Raw genomic sequence first — 18,329 nt, 5'->3', positions numbered from 1 at the left:
GTGTAGGCCGGGCTGAGGGCCCCCCTCGCCCCCGAGTACACCTCCCCAAGGCCCCAGGCACATCCACAGCAAGAACAGAATAGGCTGCTGAAGCCTTGCCTGTTTCCACATTTTTATTATTAGAGGCAGTGAATCTGCTCGCTTTTCCTTGAGCAGCATTTCTTCTCTGTTTGAGAAGTTGGGGTTAGCCTTCTTATTTTTCAGTTGATTCTAAACAGAACAGAACCAGACTCATTTAAGGTCATTTATTATTGGAGGTGTCTTTTAATCTGTGACACAATCTGTAGTACATACTAGTAGACATTGAGTTGAGAGCTGTGGCAGGACTCTATTGTATTTTATATTTAACATGCTTACCAAAAAGGAAATGATACTTATCTCTAATGTTTTACAAAGAACATTTTGATAACTAATTTCTTTCTCCAGATTGAACCTAAAAATAATCTTGACCTCTTAGGAAGTGTCAAGCTATATTCTTCATTTATGAGCATACCTGAAACAGACTTAACGAATGCTAACATATAATATAAATTCAATCAGTTATGTATGAGGCAACTTGCTTCTGCTGATTACTAGGAAGATTTAAAAGTTTCTTTTTTAAAATATTCTGACCATTGCTAGTTGAATAGTTAATAGACATTAACTACTGTATTGTGATTATACAGAGACTTGGAAAATGAGCAGAATGTGTTGGCTAGGAAAGCAAAGGTGATTGTACAGAAAGAGAATATGAAAAGAATGAGCGAAACCATAGCATATTCAGGAAATGGCTACGGGCACCTAGGAGGAGTTTTGAGGAACTAAGCTAGAAAGGTAGCTTTGGTACAGTTGTCCTCAATCCTGGTCACATGTGAGAATACTTGGGTATCTAAAAAATATGTTGATGCCTAGGTTCCTCTACAGAATTTTATAGAGTAGGACAGTTAGGGGCAACTAGGTTGGCAAGGGAGGGCAGTTAGGGGCAATTGGGCTGGCAGGGGAGCAGTTAGGCATTGATCAGGCTGGCAGGGGAGTGGTTAGGTGGTGATCAGACTGGCAGGCAGCAGCGGTTAGGGGCAATCAGGTAGGCAGGCAGGCAGGCAGGCAAGCGGTTGGGAGCCAGCAGTCCTGGATTGTGAGAGGGATGTCTGACTGCCCGTTTAGGCCCGATCCCACCGGGGTCCCAGATTGGAGAGTGTACAGGCTAGGCTGAGGGACACACACACACCCCTGCATGAATTTCGTGCACTGGGCCTCTATAATAATAAAAGTGTAATATGCTAATTAGACTGGACAGCCAGACAACCTTCCGGACGAAGCTGGGGCTGCGAGGGCCAAGCACCTTGCACAAATTTTGTGCATCGGGCCTCTAGTTTGTTTATATCTTATCCTGCTCCAAAAAGGATTTAAAGTAGTGATAAGGGTTTCAGAATTTAAATAGTGTATGTGTATTTTCCTTCGAATATGTGTATGTTATATATAACACATCAACTTAATGTGTTTGAATGCATCCTATTGCATTTGGGAGAAATATCCAGTTTATAATATTTTTTCTCAAAAGCAGACTTTCTTGATTACTTTAGCCTTAGCCTAGCCTTGCAAGTTCTGAGTGAACTGGCTTCTGTTGACTTTTCTAATATTTCTCATAATTTTCTTGATCACTGTGTGTAGTACAGGCCCCCACTATATCATGTTTATAGAATACCAGTAATTTTTTTTTCATAATTACATGGTATAGTACTCTTTCCCTGGAATCCTATCTCTCTTATACTCCTTTCAGAAACTTTTTATGGCTATTCCTTTTTATTTGCCAGGTTTCAGTTATAATATTCAGCTATGTCACCTTGAATTAGTTTTTTTTAATTACTCTTATCTAAAAGTACATATAACTCATTGTCGTATGTCACCTATTAGTTTAGTTTTTTTTTTTCCTCACGTGACTAAACTTCATAAGGGCACAGGTTTAGGGAGTGTGTGTGTGTGTGTGTGTGTGTGTGTGTCTAAACCTTATTTGACATTGGTTCTTTTGTTCCTTGTACAGTAGGTATATAATGTATATGGATACCCAGTACAATATTTATTGTATAATTTAAACACTGGTGTGACCTGTTTAGATATATGTTTTTCTGAAACTTTGTTCTCATGCTATTTAGGTAGATGTAGTGATGGTATGGATAAAAAAAGTTGGACGATTTAAAAGCAAAGAAAATAAAATCCTCATTCAAACTTACGTAAACAATAGGGAGACAGTCTTAGGTAATTAGAAGTCCAGAAGTAGGGGTCATCCGACCTCCCTCACCCCGAACTCTATAATTTATCATGAACTTGGATTATCTCTCTCTCTCTCCATTCTGCCGGCCTTAGTGTCTACTTTATCTTCTAAATTGGTTCCCCTTGTGTGGTTACAACAATGTTGACAGTGACAGGGTAACATGGCATTTTTCTAAAGGAGACACACAAATGGCTTACAAGCACATGACAAGATGTTCAATGTCATTAGTCATTAGGGAAATGAAAACTAAACCACAACGAGCTACCACTTCACATTTACAGGGATGGCTATAATATTAAAAATGGAAAAAGCAATATTAGCAAGGATGTGCTGAAATTAAACCCCTCGTATATTGCTGATATGAATATAAAATGTTACAGTTGCTGTGAAAATTTTTGGTAGTTCCTTGAAAAGTTAAACAAAATTACCATATGTTTCAGCCATTCCTCTTAGATATATACCAAAAAGAATTGGAAACATGTATTCAAACAAATACTTGTACACAGATGTTCATAGCAGCACAATTCACAATAGCCAAAAGGTGGAAACAACCCAAATGTCTTTCAATAAATGAATGGATTGTGCTATATTCATGGATACTATTCAGTCAGAAAAAGAAAGAAAATAGTGACACCTGCTATAATGAGGATGAACCTCAAAAACATTATTATGCTACATGAACTAAGCCAGACATAAAAGGTCACGTACTGTATGATTCCGTGTATATATAGAATAAGTAAATCTATAGAGGTAGAAGGCAGCTTGGTGGTTTCCAGGGTCTGGGTAGAGAGAAAAGGGAGTAAATGATTAAGGAGAACAGTTTTCTTTTGGGAGATCGAAGGGTTTTAGAGGTAGGTAGACGTGGTGGTTGTAAAACATTGTGAATATACTAAATGGCCCTGACTTGTTCACTTTAAAATGGTTAATTTTATGTAAGTTTTACCTGAATTAAAATCTAGTACACAAATACATTGCCCATCATATATTAATTATATAGTGTGTCCCCAAAAAATGTGTACACATTTTAAAAGCAGCTAACTCACTTACTTTTCATTCCTTTCAAGGTTTAACTAATTTGAAATAATGGGTGAAGCCAGACTAAGCTTTGAACAAAGAAAATTTATCCTAAAGTGCCACTAGACTTTTTTTTTTTTTATGGGGATACATAAAAAATAAAGTTTACGGTACAAAACCAGCAACAGTCGACGAATTGAGGGTGCACAAATACCAAAGGAAATGATTCTTGATGTCTGTGATTTCATTGCTTCGTGTTATCAGCAGTGCCTGGATCAGAATGGTCATCAGTTTGAAAACAGACATTGACAAAAAAATTTCTGTAAATTTTTTAAATTTTTGAAAATGGACTCTATATTAATAAACACTGACTTTATAATCATTCAAATTATGTACTAGTATACATTTTTGGGACATCCTGTATAATAAATCAGTATACTATAGTTGATTTAATCACAGATATACCAGGGATGATGAGTCTTATTTTTGTTACATTTGCTTTCCATGAATATTATCTGTTAAAAGAAGTATGTATATTCAATTAATCAGTGAACTTCTATTTGCTGTCCTTTAACATTTTCCTGATTTTTTTATTAAACATCTATTTAACTGTTTTATAGAAATTTAAGTTTGGATGACCAGGATTTTAATAGACTAAGCTATATTTCAAATGATCCAAGGAAGTGTGTTAATACCATGCACTTTTAGTGATAAAATTGTTTTTCTTAACATTCTTTAAAAATGTCCTCAATGTTGTTTTGTCCAAAAAATATTTTCACATTTATTTCATAGAGTTAGTAAATGAAATGTTAATAAAATTTCTAATACCAAGGTGAGAATTATAAATATAGCATGTAATTTTCTTATCTTTGCTTAATCAGCCTAGCATCAGTTTCTCTTAACATTTGATTTTTTTTTCTTTGTCATTGTGATTATTTCAAAATAATTATGTTAAATGGCACTAGGATTCCTACTCATTTTCAGCTCCCTCTACTTTATTTTTACTAAGTGATATGATGGACTTAAGTCTAGATAATCTTGTTCTCAGCTTAGCGTAAAATTATATTTGAGTGGAATACCACCCCTAAGAGCAAAGGATGCTGAGAAGACAATAAGAACCAGGCAGCATTTATATATTAGAGTTTATTTGGGGGCCCTCCACCCCACCAAAGTAAACTTTTTTTTTAGATATTTAGGCTTATTATAACTTTAAAACATAAAACAGTGTGCACGCGCTCTGTTTCACACTTTTCCAGCCTGGCATTAGCTTTAAGCCATAGAAAAACCTAAACAGTTCCCATGGTTAACTATTTTGTTAACTTGTTAACTATTTTTAAATAATCAGATGAGAAATCCATTCTGGACCAGAAACCTTCTAAACCAGCTGCTCCACAAGTTCCACCCAAGAAGCCTACTCCACCTACCAAAGCCAATAATTTATTGAGATCTTCTGGAACAGTGTACCCAAAGCGACCTGAGAAACCAGTTCCTCCACTACCACCTGTAGCCAGGTAAGTTTTAAGTTAGTTTATTAATTTACCTGCCTTTGACATGACTGCCTTTCTAAATCTCAAAGAAAATTTTAAAGTATTTGGCTTCCATGTTTTTTCTATAGATTTTAATAATTCTCTATTAAATATTAATCTTATATTCATACTTATATTCAGTGAATATACTCATATTAAACTGTTTTTACATTTCTGATTTTATTGGGATTAGTTTTAAGGTAGAAGTCAATATTTATGGAAATCATTTTATAGAACAGAAAGAAAAATCAGTGTTATAACATCTTTAGTGTCATTAAATTAAAATGTTACAAAATGGTCATATTTCACATACAAGTGATTTTTGCCTCTGTTTGATTTTCTCATTTCAGAATTAATGGGGAAGTGCCTGCCATTTCATCAAAATTTGAAACTGAGCCAGTATCAAAACCAAAGTTAGATTCTGAACAGTCACCCCTTAGACCAAAATCAGTAGATCTAGATTCATTTACAGTTAGGAGCTTTAAAGAAACAGGTAAGTTAACATGTAGAAAGTTGGTACATTTTAAAAGTTGCCAATATAGTTTTCAGAAACGATTTAAATAAATTTGTATATACAATATGTGTGTGGACAGATACAGTGGAATTTAATTAAAATTTGTTTTAAATCTATGAAGCCAAAATAGAAAAACATAAAAGAAGATAAATGAGCAGAATATTTATGATTCACATAAACTTTCTTATTGGTCAGAGGACTGAGATGGCAATTAAGAGTTCATCCATTTATCATTCTGTCTCTTCAGAATAGAATGACCACACCACCTAAGTCACACAGATCTGAAGATGTTTTAGTTTTAGAAGATTAAAAATAAAGAGGTGATATAGACTTTAATGCCAGCACTAGATTACATTTAAGAATATTATTTTCTACTTAATACCAATATACTTTTCTATTCAGACAATAGGCTTTTTGTGACTTACTCTCTTTCTACATATCAGCAGGCTTTACTTCTTTAGGTAAATGTTGTTCATTAAGTTTTAGACTGATTTTTTCAGCCTATTAATCATCTTTATTAGTTTCTAGTCTTTTATCCATTTTAGTTCTAAAATGGAACACTTGCAACAGAGGAAGTCTTGATACAAGTCAAAGGTGTCACTATTAAAGCGTTGTACACTTGTGGTAATGGTTTTTGTATAGTACTTTGAATTTGTTTTTAGTTTTTATACATTTTCAAAGCACTTTCTCATATATGTTCTTATTTTATCTTTACAGTAATTGTAAGAGGCAAATACTAATTTTTCTATGGTACATCTAAACAGAGTAAGCTAAAGGTACATCAGATGTTCAAGATCATATAAACCAGAAGGGAACTTTTTAAATCACCTTTATACTAAACGCTCTGTGAAATATTTTTTTAAATTTTAATATTTTAAATATATTTTTAGTTTCGGTGTTAATGTAAACTCAAGGTCAGTTACACTTAGATTTTTTTTTTGGTCACTATATTGGAAAATGTACTATTTATTAACTTTCAAAATTCTTCAGATGATTTTATTTGTCTTTCCTCTTCAGTTTGCCAATACCAAAGCTCTGACCTAACATGGCCTCCCACAATTTTTTAATTTGAGTGTCTTATCGATCCTTTTATCATGTATTTTGGATCCTGCCTGTTCTGGATGAAGCCATATTCATTAATAATTTCTGGAATTTGAGATGTTGGTTATATTTTAGAGGCATTCACTCAAATATGTTCAGTATGTTTTATCTGATGAAAATTATTCATATTCACTGTTAGTTAAATAAAATAAAATTCTCTGTTTTTCAAAATACTCCTTTCTGTTGAGGTTAGTGGTGAAAATATGATTCTACCAGTTCTTACTTGTTTTCTGTTTGATGTAAAAGACAGCTGGAAATGTGTTTTTAAAAGTCATAGTTGGAGAAATAAAGATTAAGTGCACAGTTTTAACTCTGGAAATCAAAACTCCATGGACATTACCTTTTTAATTTCCACAATTATCTTCAATCTTTATCAGAAGTCTTAAAATATTAATGAGTCATTTTGGGAGCTGAAGAAGTAATATTTAGAGCTTCTGTATTCTGCATTTTTTTGTTACTTTGTATCATTCTTTCATATTTTTCATCATTTGGTTGTCTCAAGGTCATAAAAATTGCAAAAAAATTTTTTTTAAGTAAATAAAAACCATTTTTAGTTTTCCAAACTTTTTCTATATACGATCACCAGTAAATTTTGTTTCCTTTGCTACATTTCTAATAAAAATGATGTGTAATAGTGTGAAAGTATTGGTGGTTGAAAAGTTCTACTTTTTGCCTTGTTTTTGGTCCCAATTCTTACCTTACATCCATAGCCATTATTCAGTCTTCATTAAGAACCAAAGAGGCTTTGTGGAACAGGGTTTTGAAATTTTCTGATTTCTTTCTTTATCAAATGAATAAGGGAGTAACTTAGAGATGCTGATATTTATATATGGTCAAGAAACTAACAGCTGACTTTCAAGCTGCTGTCCTTTATTCTTTCAGGGATAAAATATCAGGCTGCCCTAGGTGTACCACACTTATACCCTGTAAAGTTCAGAAAATATAAATTTTGGAAATTGAGCTCATCTTAAGTGGCAGATATTTACTAAGAAGTGTTCTCTCTTCAGTACTGTTGTAGGCATAAGTAGTGTATCAACGTAAAAGGCATAGCTGCTGATAGTAGCTTATGGTCTCGACCATAACTCAGGCTATTCCTTATTTTCTTTTTATTAAAATATCAGATGTTCTTAGTACGTGTAGTTAAAGGTGTTTTACCTCTTCTTCAGAAACTATGTTCTGCATCAAATACAGCCTCAAATTTGGCATATTTTAAATTATATTTTTGACTCAGTTTGAAGTTTTAAAATTTTTAAGCAGCATATCAATATAGCCCTTTAACAAGTTTTAGACGGTTTTAAAAAATACGAAAATCTTAGAGTTTCATTATGATGTAAAGTAATAAATAATTTCAAGTGAAATGACAGAGTAGAAAGTACACTGACCTTGCTATTAAAAAATGTGGGTTGTAAATTATTAGCTGATGGTCATTATTGGCATATTTCTTCTATAAATCTATTTTCTTGCTTAAGTAACAATTAGCCCAAAATTTCTATGATACTTACTAAAATGCCTGACATGGAAGTTGGTGTAAAAAGTTATTTCCTTTCTGCTCCCCTCCTCCATTGTTAATCTCCTATCTCCTTCTGTTTCTGCTCCTATCTAGGAAGGATGTAAATTCCTGATCCTCCTCTCAGATAGGATTTTCCTGTATATAATCCTGTATATAAAGGCATATAAAACACATGTATGTATATAAGTACAGACTCTGACTTTTGTACATGTAAGGAAAACATTCCTAGAGCAGCCAATTAGGTTTTATTTTTCTTTTGAAAAGTTTATATATATCCTCATATATGATATAAAATAGTACTACAAATTGTAGAGCTGTTACAACCATGTTTTAATTGCTTTTTCAAACACTTCATTCAAAAATTGGTTTGGATAATCTCGCTGCCACTACTGGTTAATAATAAACTTTATGTGATCTAAATAGTTAATTTTCCAGACAGTTTACAATTAGTTTTAAAATAGAAAATTTAGTGGTAATGTAATTATGTCAAAAGCACAGATGATGTATTCTTAGAGTGTAGCATTTTATCCTTTTTTTGTTGTTAATCCGCACTCCATGATATTTTTTTCATTGATTTTTCGATAGACGCGAAGAGAGGGGGAAAGATAGAGAGAGAGGGAGAGAGAGTGAGGGAGAGAGAGATGTAAGAGAGACACAGTGATTGATTGCCTCCTGCACATGCCCAACTGGGGCTGGGGATCAAAATTGCAACCCTTTTGTATCCAGGGCCACTCTCTAACCACTGAGATTGAGATACACGGGCCACGGTGTATTTTATCTTTTTAAATTGCTTTTCTGTGGTAAATTCTTCTTGGGTTAAAACTTGTATTTTCTAATAATTTCCTTGATGTCATTCTAGAGAGTATAAGATAATATTGCATTTTCATTTATATATATGAGATTTCAAGTGTTATAATAAGTTGCATTTTTATATTGAAATATTTTAAAAGAATATAGTTTTTATTAGATCATAGAATTAAAATTTTCTCATATTTACTATATGCTGAAGACTAAAACTTGACTAAAAGGTAGTTTAATTTTAGTAACAGCTATATTAATGAGTTGTTAATATATTGATTTATTACTCTGACCACTTATTTTAGTATTAAAACATCCTTTTAGAAACTGTCTTGGTGTTCAATGAGTAATAAAAAAAATGCTTTTTAAAAAAATATATATTGAAGTTTATACCCATAATAATTTTCCCTTTGAAAAACAAAAGAAAAAAATCTAAAATCCAGGACACATCTTATGTAAGTTTAGATTATTTGTTATAGGTATATGCTAAATATTGAACTGATTCTATTCGTTCTACAACTGTTCCTTTTTCCTGCTTTGTAAAATAATTTTTTTGGTTTAGTCTTTTTTCTAGACATTTCTATCCTTGACTTTTCTTTCCAGATTTTGTTTCCTAGCCTGTTTGCCATGTTTCCCTTCTTACGTGTCAGAAAATTATTCTACCTTTCTCCATTTTGGTAAGATAACAATTTATAAAAGAAATCAAAATATTCTATTCAGTATAAATAGGTGGTGCACATTGATTTTTTTTTTTTTTTGTAACTTTACTAAAAGTGTACATGTTTGTCTGTCTATTCTAACCCTTTGGTTTTCCATTTTAAAATAAAATGAAATTCATGTTGGAAAAATTTTCCTGGTCAGTTTAAGATATTTTTTGATAAAAGTTTTTTTGTTTACTTGAAAACAATAAAAATCAGTTCACTTTCTCCCTCAATTTGATATTTCATTGTGATTTTTAAAAACTCCATGTCTTCTTAGGCAGTATTTAGAAATTTAAATGGCTGGCAGAGTGACAATATAATTGCAAGAGTTAAGTGGTTGTCATGCCTTTTATGCCACATGGACAGTCTAAATCTATTGTTATTACTCAAGGAAATTGAAAAGTGTTTAATATATCATGAGTCCAAGATGTGCACTCTTTCATTTTACTAACCGAATGGCTTCAATGGAGGACCTGAGAGAGTTTTAGAATAGTAAAATCATTTATCTTGGTGTTGTAGCCCAAAATTGGACACATAAAAGGCCTTTTTTTACATGAGCATGATGTATAATTTACCTTTTATTTACCCTTTCAGTTTCATTTATCTTCATCTCTTTCTATGCTTTTCTGTTTATTTCTTTTTCTTTCTGCAAGTTGCTTCAATATGCATTTGAAAATAATCTCTAGGGACCAAAATGATTGGATTGTACTTTTCAAGGTGGTTTTTTTTTTTTAGGTTATCAATAAACATCAGTGTAAAAAATATTTTTTCACCCTTTAAACTACAGTATATTTTTAACATTTAAAAAATATTGATTGACTTTGTTGGTGACATTTGCAGATAAAGTGATACACACACACACACACACAAACACAATGTATAATGACTTTTACATTAAATCCACTGTGTTTATTATGATTTGTTTTATTTTATGATTACTTATAGACAATTATTTTACTCAAGACAATAATTAAACCAAGCACATTAGATTGCTTGTTGTGACCTGTTAACCTAGTGACTAGATGTAAAATAGAATCCAGAATAGAATCCCAGAATGTGAAGGTGGAGAGGAATAAAGTGGTCAACAGACATTTAAAGATGTCACAGATTGCATATTGCCAAAGAGTGATACCTAACTTCCTCTGCCTTACCCCTTTTTTCTTCATCCTTTAAAAAAATCTAAATGAATTACTTTGAATATGAAAATGGATGAATAAGCTGAGGGCAGTAATGATTAGAATCTTTAGATTCTTTTATAAAATAGTACTAGAGGCCCAGTGCATGATTTAATCATGCACCTGGTGCACCAGCGGGCTGTCCGCCGGTGCCCCAGGCCTTCCGAAAGCCTCCGGCGCTGCGGAGGCTTTCGAAAGGCCTTGCGCCGGAGCAGACAGGCGGCCAGGTCCCCCGCTTTGGCCTTTGATCGCGGGGGACCTGTCCGGCTGGCTGTCCGCAGGCGCCCCAGGCCTTCCGAAAGCCTCCGGCGCTGCGGAGGCTTTCGAAAGGCCTTGCGCCGGAGCAGACAGGCGGCCAGGTCCCCCGCTTTGGCCTTTGATCGCGGGGGACCTGTCCGGCTGGCTGTCCGCAGGCGCCCAAGGCCTTCCGAAAGCCTCCGGCGCTGCGGAGGCTTTCGAAAGGCCTTGCGCCGGAGCAGACAGGCGGCCAGGTCCCCCGCTTTGGCCTTTGATCGCGGGGGACCTGTCCGGCTGGCTGTCCGCAGGCGCCCCAGGCCTTCCGAAAGCCTCCGGCGCTGCGGAGGCTTTCGAAAGGCCTTGCGCCGGAGCAGACAGGCGGCCAGGTCCCCCGCTTTGGCCTTTGATCGCGGGGGACCTGTCCGGCTGGCTGTCCGCAGGCGCCCAAGGCCTTCCGAAAGCCTCCGGCGCTGTGGAGGCTTTCGAAAGGCCTTGCGCCGGAGCAGACAGGCGGCCAGGTCCCCCGCTTTGGCCTTTGATCGCGGGGGACCTGTCCGGCTGTCTGCCGGCACCCCAGGCCTTCCGAAAGCCTCCGGCAGCCATGGTACAGATGCTGAGCTCGCGCGCCAGAGGCGCCGCGAGCTCAGCGTCCTTCTGGCCCAATCAGCTACCCCAGCCACCCTGAGTCCCGCCCCCTGCGCCTCCTGCTGGCCCAATCGTGGGCGTAGCGGAGTGATGGTAATTTACATATTACCATTTTATTATGTAGGATAACTGAGGTGGGGCATCTAAATATTTGACAGAAAGTGTATAAACATTCAGGTAACGATAACATGAAGAATGATTATATACCTGGAAGACTAGACCAAAGAAATCTGCCATTTCAAGAATCTTGACTGTGGTTAATATCCCTAGTTTATAATTTGGGCTTAAGGAAGATAATATTGACAGTGGAAGTATCTGGAATTACCCTTAAGATTTTTTTATACTTCTAGATACCTGTGCTTCAAAATTAAAGACCAGCTCCTTTAGGAAGGTTTTTTGGATCATGTAGAAAAAGGCATTGTACACTGTTGTTTCAGAAATACGAATTACTAGATTACTCTTTACGCCTGTTACTGGATCGAAGGTCAGCTAGCCTTTGATGGTGGGGAAACAAGTGGATGATCTCTGTAGGATTTTTCCTTGATCTCCCATATGCCTTAGATTTATAACCACCTTGTAACTTCTAAACATAGTGATGTCTCAGCAGAAGTGCAGTAAACTATAAACAGTGTGCATCCCAGCTATAGTATACTGTGTACATACATACATATATCAAACACATTAAATTGTGCTTTCACTTTACATTGAGAAAAGCAACTGGAAAGCAACAGTGTGGGTCCCAGATATAGTTGAGTCCTTAAAATTTGAATATCAGGATACTACCTGAAGTTTAAAACAAAATTTTTGTTTTTATTATGTGATACAGTAATTATGAGTTGAAATAAATTATTTTTTATAAGGAAGAACTTAAGATGATAGCTTTTTTTTTTGTAATTGATTTTTTACAGAGAGGAAGGGAGAGGGAATAGAGAGCTAGAAACATCGATGAGAGAGAAACATCGATCAGCTGCCTCTTGCACACCCCCTACTGGGGATGTGCCCGTAACCAAGGTACATGCCCTTAACCGGAATCGAACCTGGGACCCTTCAGTCCGCAGGCTGACGCTCTATCCACTGAGCCAAACCAGTTTCGGCCAAGATGATAGCTTTTTTTATGCAACAACAGCTTGTGACAAGTACAGATTTATATCTTTCAAGAACTTTTTGCTCTGGTCTAAGTATATTAAAAGCATGAACTTTATATTGTTACTAAAGTCTTATGCTATAAATGTATCAGGTGAAGAGGATGTTTGTTTTCTAAGGGTGAGTGTTGTTTTCTAAATGCATATGAAAAGCACAGGTCAACTTGTGAGTCCTTTAATTTAAAGTTTGCTAAAAATCCAGAAATATTTTTTACTTTTCAAAATGCACAGTTATCTCTTAGTGTATACATTGAATTTTATTCTCCAGATATTGTGAATTTTGATGACATAGCTTCCTCAGAAAACTTACTACATCTCACTGCAAACAGACCGAAGATGCCTGGAAGAAGGTTGCCTGGCCGCTTCAATGGCGGGCATTCTGTGAGTTACACTTACTGTTGTAAAACGAGGAATTTAGCAGCTCCAGAGTCCTTCTGAAGATAAGATTGAGGGAGGCTCTATAGCTTTACTAAAGTTTAAAAAACAGGAAGATAGCTGTTGCACTCAAGTGGTACATGGTTGTATTTAAGGAGATGTGGGGAATGTGTCCTGCTCATTTAAAGAGCTGGAAATGGAAGATTCCAGAATCAGAAATAGAGTGTCCTGAGACCATAACCACAGAGCACTCAAAAGAGGACAACGGTGTATTGTATAATCTGCCTGACCAACAACAATAATTAGAGTTGAGTGGTACATATACATTTTAGGAAAGATGGAAAACATCTTTCTCCTTGAAGTAGGAAGTGATTTATGTAGTACTAATCCTGGTATATAAATGTGGAACTTCCTTTTATGCTTTTTATACATTACCTGGGATACTAGTAATACTTTAGTACTAATATATTAGTTTTTAAGTACGTATCTTTAACTAGAGAAAATTTTCACCACTGAGAGGGAACCTGTTTTTCCCTCAAGCTATTCAAGTGTCTTATTCAGCTTGAAATTATGTAACATCCTGTTAATAATAATGGAACATTAGGTGCTGAGAACAGAGATAAAAGTTATTTATTTTATTATCAAGTACTAACTTTTCCTGCTTTGGTGTTTTCTGTTTCTTGATTTTAAAAAAATCATGTAGCCAACTCAAAGCCCAGAAAAAATCTTGAAGTCACCCAAAGAAGAAGATAGTGCCAACATAAAGCCATCTGAATTTAAAAGGGATTCTTGCAACTCTCCAAAGGTGAGGTGTGGTCCAAGATTTATATACTGTATAAGATTATTTTTAAACGTCATAGCTGTGTAATTTGAAGTGTCCTTTAAGAAATATCTCTTCTGCCAAGAAATAAAATAATACCTGCTAAAAAATTGAATTGTTAAAGTTGTCACACTATTCTCTGCAGATCTTTTTTTTTAGAAGACCTCACATTTATTTTAAATGAGTAATATAAGAATGTTATATTTACTGCTTGTTAAGGCATATCTATACATTTATTTTACTTTCATGAAACATAAACTCATTAGGGCAGAAGCATTCACGTGTTTACTTCTTATCTAGCTTGATGCTTGGTACCGTAATAAGCACTGGAATGAGTGGTAGAATATATGGTTTCTCCCATCTATTTTATGATGTTAAGACCTTTTTCTAAACGTTTGCCATCCTATCTATCCTATCTAATAAAGAGGGAATATGCTAATGGGCCCTCACACCATCACAAAGATGGCGGCGCTCACAGCCAATAAGGAGGAAATATGCTAATTGACTGCCCTGCCCTCAAAGATGGTGGTGCTGCCCTGACTGGTTTGGCTCAGTGGATGGAGCGTCGGCCTGCAGACTGAAGGGTCCCAGGTTCGATTCTGGTCAAGGGCATGTACCTTGGTTGTGGGCACATCCTCAGTGGGGGGTGTGCAGGAGGCAGCTGATCGATGTCTCTCTCTCATCGATATTTCTAACTCTATCCCTCTCCCTTCCTCTCTGTAAAAAATCAATAAAAATATATTTAAAAAATAAAACAAAGATGCGGTGCCCACAGCCAATAAGGAGGGAATATGCTAATTGACTGCTCCCCCTCAAAGATGGCAGCGCCTACAGCCGATAAGGAGGGAATATGCTAATTGACTGTCACGCCTTCAAAGATGGCGGCGCCCAGTCCCCTCAACCCCGCTGGGGCAAGCATGTACATGGCAAGGCCGGGCCCTGCCACTCCATGCCTGCCTCCGGAGTCCCCCAGTCCCCTCAGCCTCCCAGCCACCCAGCACTGGCCCGAGGCTCAGGTAACCAGGGCCAGCCAAGGCTTGCGCTGCTGGCAGTGGCAGCAGCAGAGGTGTGATGGGGAGTCGCCTTCCCCTGATCGCCGGGTCGCCTCCCACCCCTGAGGGCTCCTGGACTGTGAGAGGGGGTAGGCTGGGCTGAGGGACGCCCCCTCCAGTGCATGAATTTTCATGCACCGGGCCTCTAGTTTTTATTTAAAGGAGTATTACCACTATGGAATCATATTTAAGAAGGTCATCTTTCTTCCTTACATTCATTCCAGGGCATTTGGCTGCTCTTCCAGTATATCAGATACAAATAATCAGGTTCTCAGAGCTGTTAGCAGTCCATTGAAATTTTATTTGCTGTTATTTTAGTGAAATAGTAAAAAAGGTTGTCAGACCATGTATTCATTTTAATGCCTCTATATGTACTTAATAATTACTTGTAAGCGAAGCTCTTTGGGTATTCTAAATAATAATTTTAATATGGAGGATCAAAACAATATTGTAATGGTGATACAGTATTCTCCCATTATCTGTGGTGATTCTGTTTCCAGACCCCCCAGCATATATAATTTTATTTTTAATACGTACATGCATACAGACCTTTTTCCTTTGGGGAAGCATCAATGGCTTCTCTTTAGTGTATCAATTGCCAGGACAAGTTGATCTGATAACCAAGATGGCTACTAAGTGACTAACAGTCAAGTAGTCTGTATGCCTCTTGGACACCAGGACAAACAGATGATTCACATTCTGGCAGGACAGAACGAGACAACTCGAGATTTAATCACACTACTCAGAATGGCCTGCAATTTAATACAGGAATTGTTATCTCTGGAATTGTTTATTTAATATTTTAAGACGGAAAAGAAATATTTTCAGACCGAGGTTGACTGCAGGTAACTGAAATGGCATAAAGGGAAGCTGCAGATAAGGGAGGGACTGTATATTCTTGCTTCTAGATAGTCCACTAGGCAAACTATTCATGATGTAAACCTGATGTATTTTCTTTTTTTTTTTTTTAAGAAAACAAAATCCTTGATATTTATCACAAAAATACCTTAGTGATTTGCAAGTTCATTCTTTAGTGTAGTGTTTTCCAGTTGTGAACACCAGACTGCTTTTAGTATTCCAAATTTACTATATATCTTGCCATATTGCTTTATTCATCTCCTTGCTATAAAAACCTTTTGGACTTAAATGTAATATTAAATCTGAATACAAATAAAATCACAATAATTTCTATTGTATTTTCAGCCATCTCTGTACCTTTCAACACCTTCAAGTCCTTCAAAACCAAATGCAGCTAGTTTTTTAACTCCATTAGAAATCAAAGCTAAATTAGAAGCAGACGATGGGAAAAAAAATTCCCTGGATGAAATTAAAGCTGAGATGATTGAGCTGCTGTGCATTGTGGAAGCACTGAAAAAGGAGCACGGGTAAGGAGCCCTTGTTTGTGTCCTTGAATACTACTTGACACTTGTGTAAAGAGTTCTTCCAAATCAGATGAAGTACAGATGTAGTATTCCAAGTTATTGGTATCAAGTATGTTTTCAAAGAAATTTCCATTAATAGTGCTTATCTCCTCTTGGCAAAAAACTTGAATTAGAAAACTTGTCCAAGTAGCCCAATTATAGGAAAGGTACAAACATACCTATCATTTAAAGCTAGAAATTTACTGGCCAAACTCAGGAGTTAATTAAACTTAAAAAATTAGGAAAACCATATTGTATGTTGGATCTGGGTATATCTTTTTGTATGTTTATTTCTCAGAGGACTTTGATCGCTGTTTCTGCTAGAGTCAAGCTGCATGTTTATAAAACAAATGGGTTGGGATAGTGGTCTCTAAGACCCATCTGTTACCTCTGAAAGTTTTTGATAATGGTATATGTTGACACATACCCTCAGTGAAAGTTAAGAATGTTTTCAACAAAAGGCCAGTAGTTAGATCAAAGATCAGCTATCTAACTGAAGTGAGGGTAGAAGGTCAGGTGCTCTTTTCCTTTCTCACTATCTCCTGTAGCCCCTACAAGTATTTCCTGGAATCTGGAATCTGGTATAAAAGTCCCCACCAGATACCATGTTACCTCTGAGCTTGAATGTACCATTTCTCCCCCAATACTCAGTTGGCATTGGGTTCTTTAATAAAAACAATATTAAGATGAATAATAGAATGTATTTGTAGTTTGCAGAGCATTTTTGTAAACATCTCTTGGATACAAATAAAAATTTATCTTGAGCGACTACTTAAATAATACTTTATGCATATATAATCATATAGGGAGAGTATTTGTAATTTGATATATGATGGCTCTTTCTTGAATCCTTTAGTTTATCTCTTCTGAGTTCAGCAATTTTTTCACAGATTCTGTAATATGTACATTATTAACTGTAGGTTATTTCATCTAGGAAATATTACTGAGTACCACCCATGTACCCAAGAACCCTCCTGATTTGTTGATTTTGACATTTTACATTTTTGATACCAGGTGTGCTTAATGAACTAATAATTACATATACAAATTTCCTGTAGATGCTCTTAAATTAGCTGTAAAATGAATAAAATATTTATGAAGTATATTTATTTTTAAACATGACGTATTTTAGAAGTCTTTACTTCCTCTGGAAAAATGAAATGAATGGCAGTGACTTAAACTGAAGAAGAGCATCACAGGAGAGTATATATACATATATATCCCATATATGTATATATATTGATACAGAGAAATACTGTACAGTGTACAGTGATAAAAATAAATGAATTATGGCTACATGTGTCAACATGAATTAATCTAAGAAATGTTGGGTCGGGAAAAGTAAATTAGAGACATGTAGTATTATTTTATTTATGTAAAGTTGAAAAACATACAACAGCAAATAGTATTTTGTTTCATGATACATTTGTATGCATAACAGAATTAGAAAAAAGAAAAAGAACAATCCTATATAATAAAAGCCTAATATGCAAATTGACCCGAACAAAAATCACTCGAACAAACAAGATGGCTGCCCCCATGTGGTCAAAGATGGCCGCCCCCATGTGGACACAAGATGGTCATCAGGGGAGGGCAGTTGTGGGCAATCAGGCCTGCAAGGGAGGGCAGTTGGGGGTGACCGGGCTGGCAGAGGAGGGCATTTGGGGGCAACCAGGCCGACAGGGGAGTGGTTAGGGGGTGTTCAGGCTGGCAGGCAGAAGCAGTTAGGGGCAATCAGGCAGGCAGGCAGGTGAGTGGTTGGGAGCCAGCAGTCCTGGATTGTGAGAAGGATGTCCGACGGCCCGTTTAGGCCCGATCCCACTGCCTCCCCCTCCCCCCGTGCACGCATTTTGTGCACCGGGCCTCTAGTAAATACTATAAAACTCATCCTATAAAGGGGAGGGGAGAAATGGGATTGATGGGGGGGGGCACTTTTGGGTATCAGAGGTACTGTATTACATATTTTATTTCCTAAGCTTACTTGGAGTTCTTAGCTTTTTGCTTTGTTAATTATATCTTTACTAGAAGCCCGGTGCACGAAATTCGT

General features: G+C 36.2%; 1 protein-coding gene across 1 annotated transcript in view; it reads left to right on the top strand.

The window, feature by feature from the left end:
• Positions 1-18,329, top strand: part of CD2AP (CD2 associated protein) — a 109,604-nt gene that overhangs the window by 77,974 nt on the left and 13,301 nt on the right. The window contains exons 12-16 of the mRNA XM_079780212.1: positions 4,611-4,776; positions 5,142-5,284; positions 12,883-12,995; positions 13,693-13,794; positions 16,065-16,246. Coding sequence (XP_079636338.1) covers positions 4,611-4,776; positions 5,142-5,284; positions 12,883-12,995; positions 13,693-13,794; positions 16,065-16,246 — 706 coding nt within the window. The remainder of the gene's footprint in view (positions 1-4,610; positions 4,777-5,141; positions 5,285-12,882; positions 12,996-13,692; positions 13,795-16,064; positions 16,247-18,329) is intronic.

This window comes from Cnephaeus nilssonii (assembly GCF_951640355.1).
Source record: "Cnephaeus nilssonii genome assembly, chromosome: 9".
Lineage (NCBI taxonomy): Eukaryota > Metazoa > Chordata > Mammalia > Chiroptera > Vespertilionidae > Cnephaeus > Cnephaeus nilssonii.
Note: the sequence above shows the minus strand (reverse complement) of the source record. Positions and strands in the feature narration are given on the sequence as shown.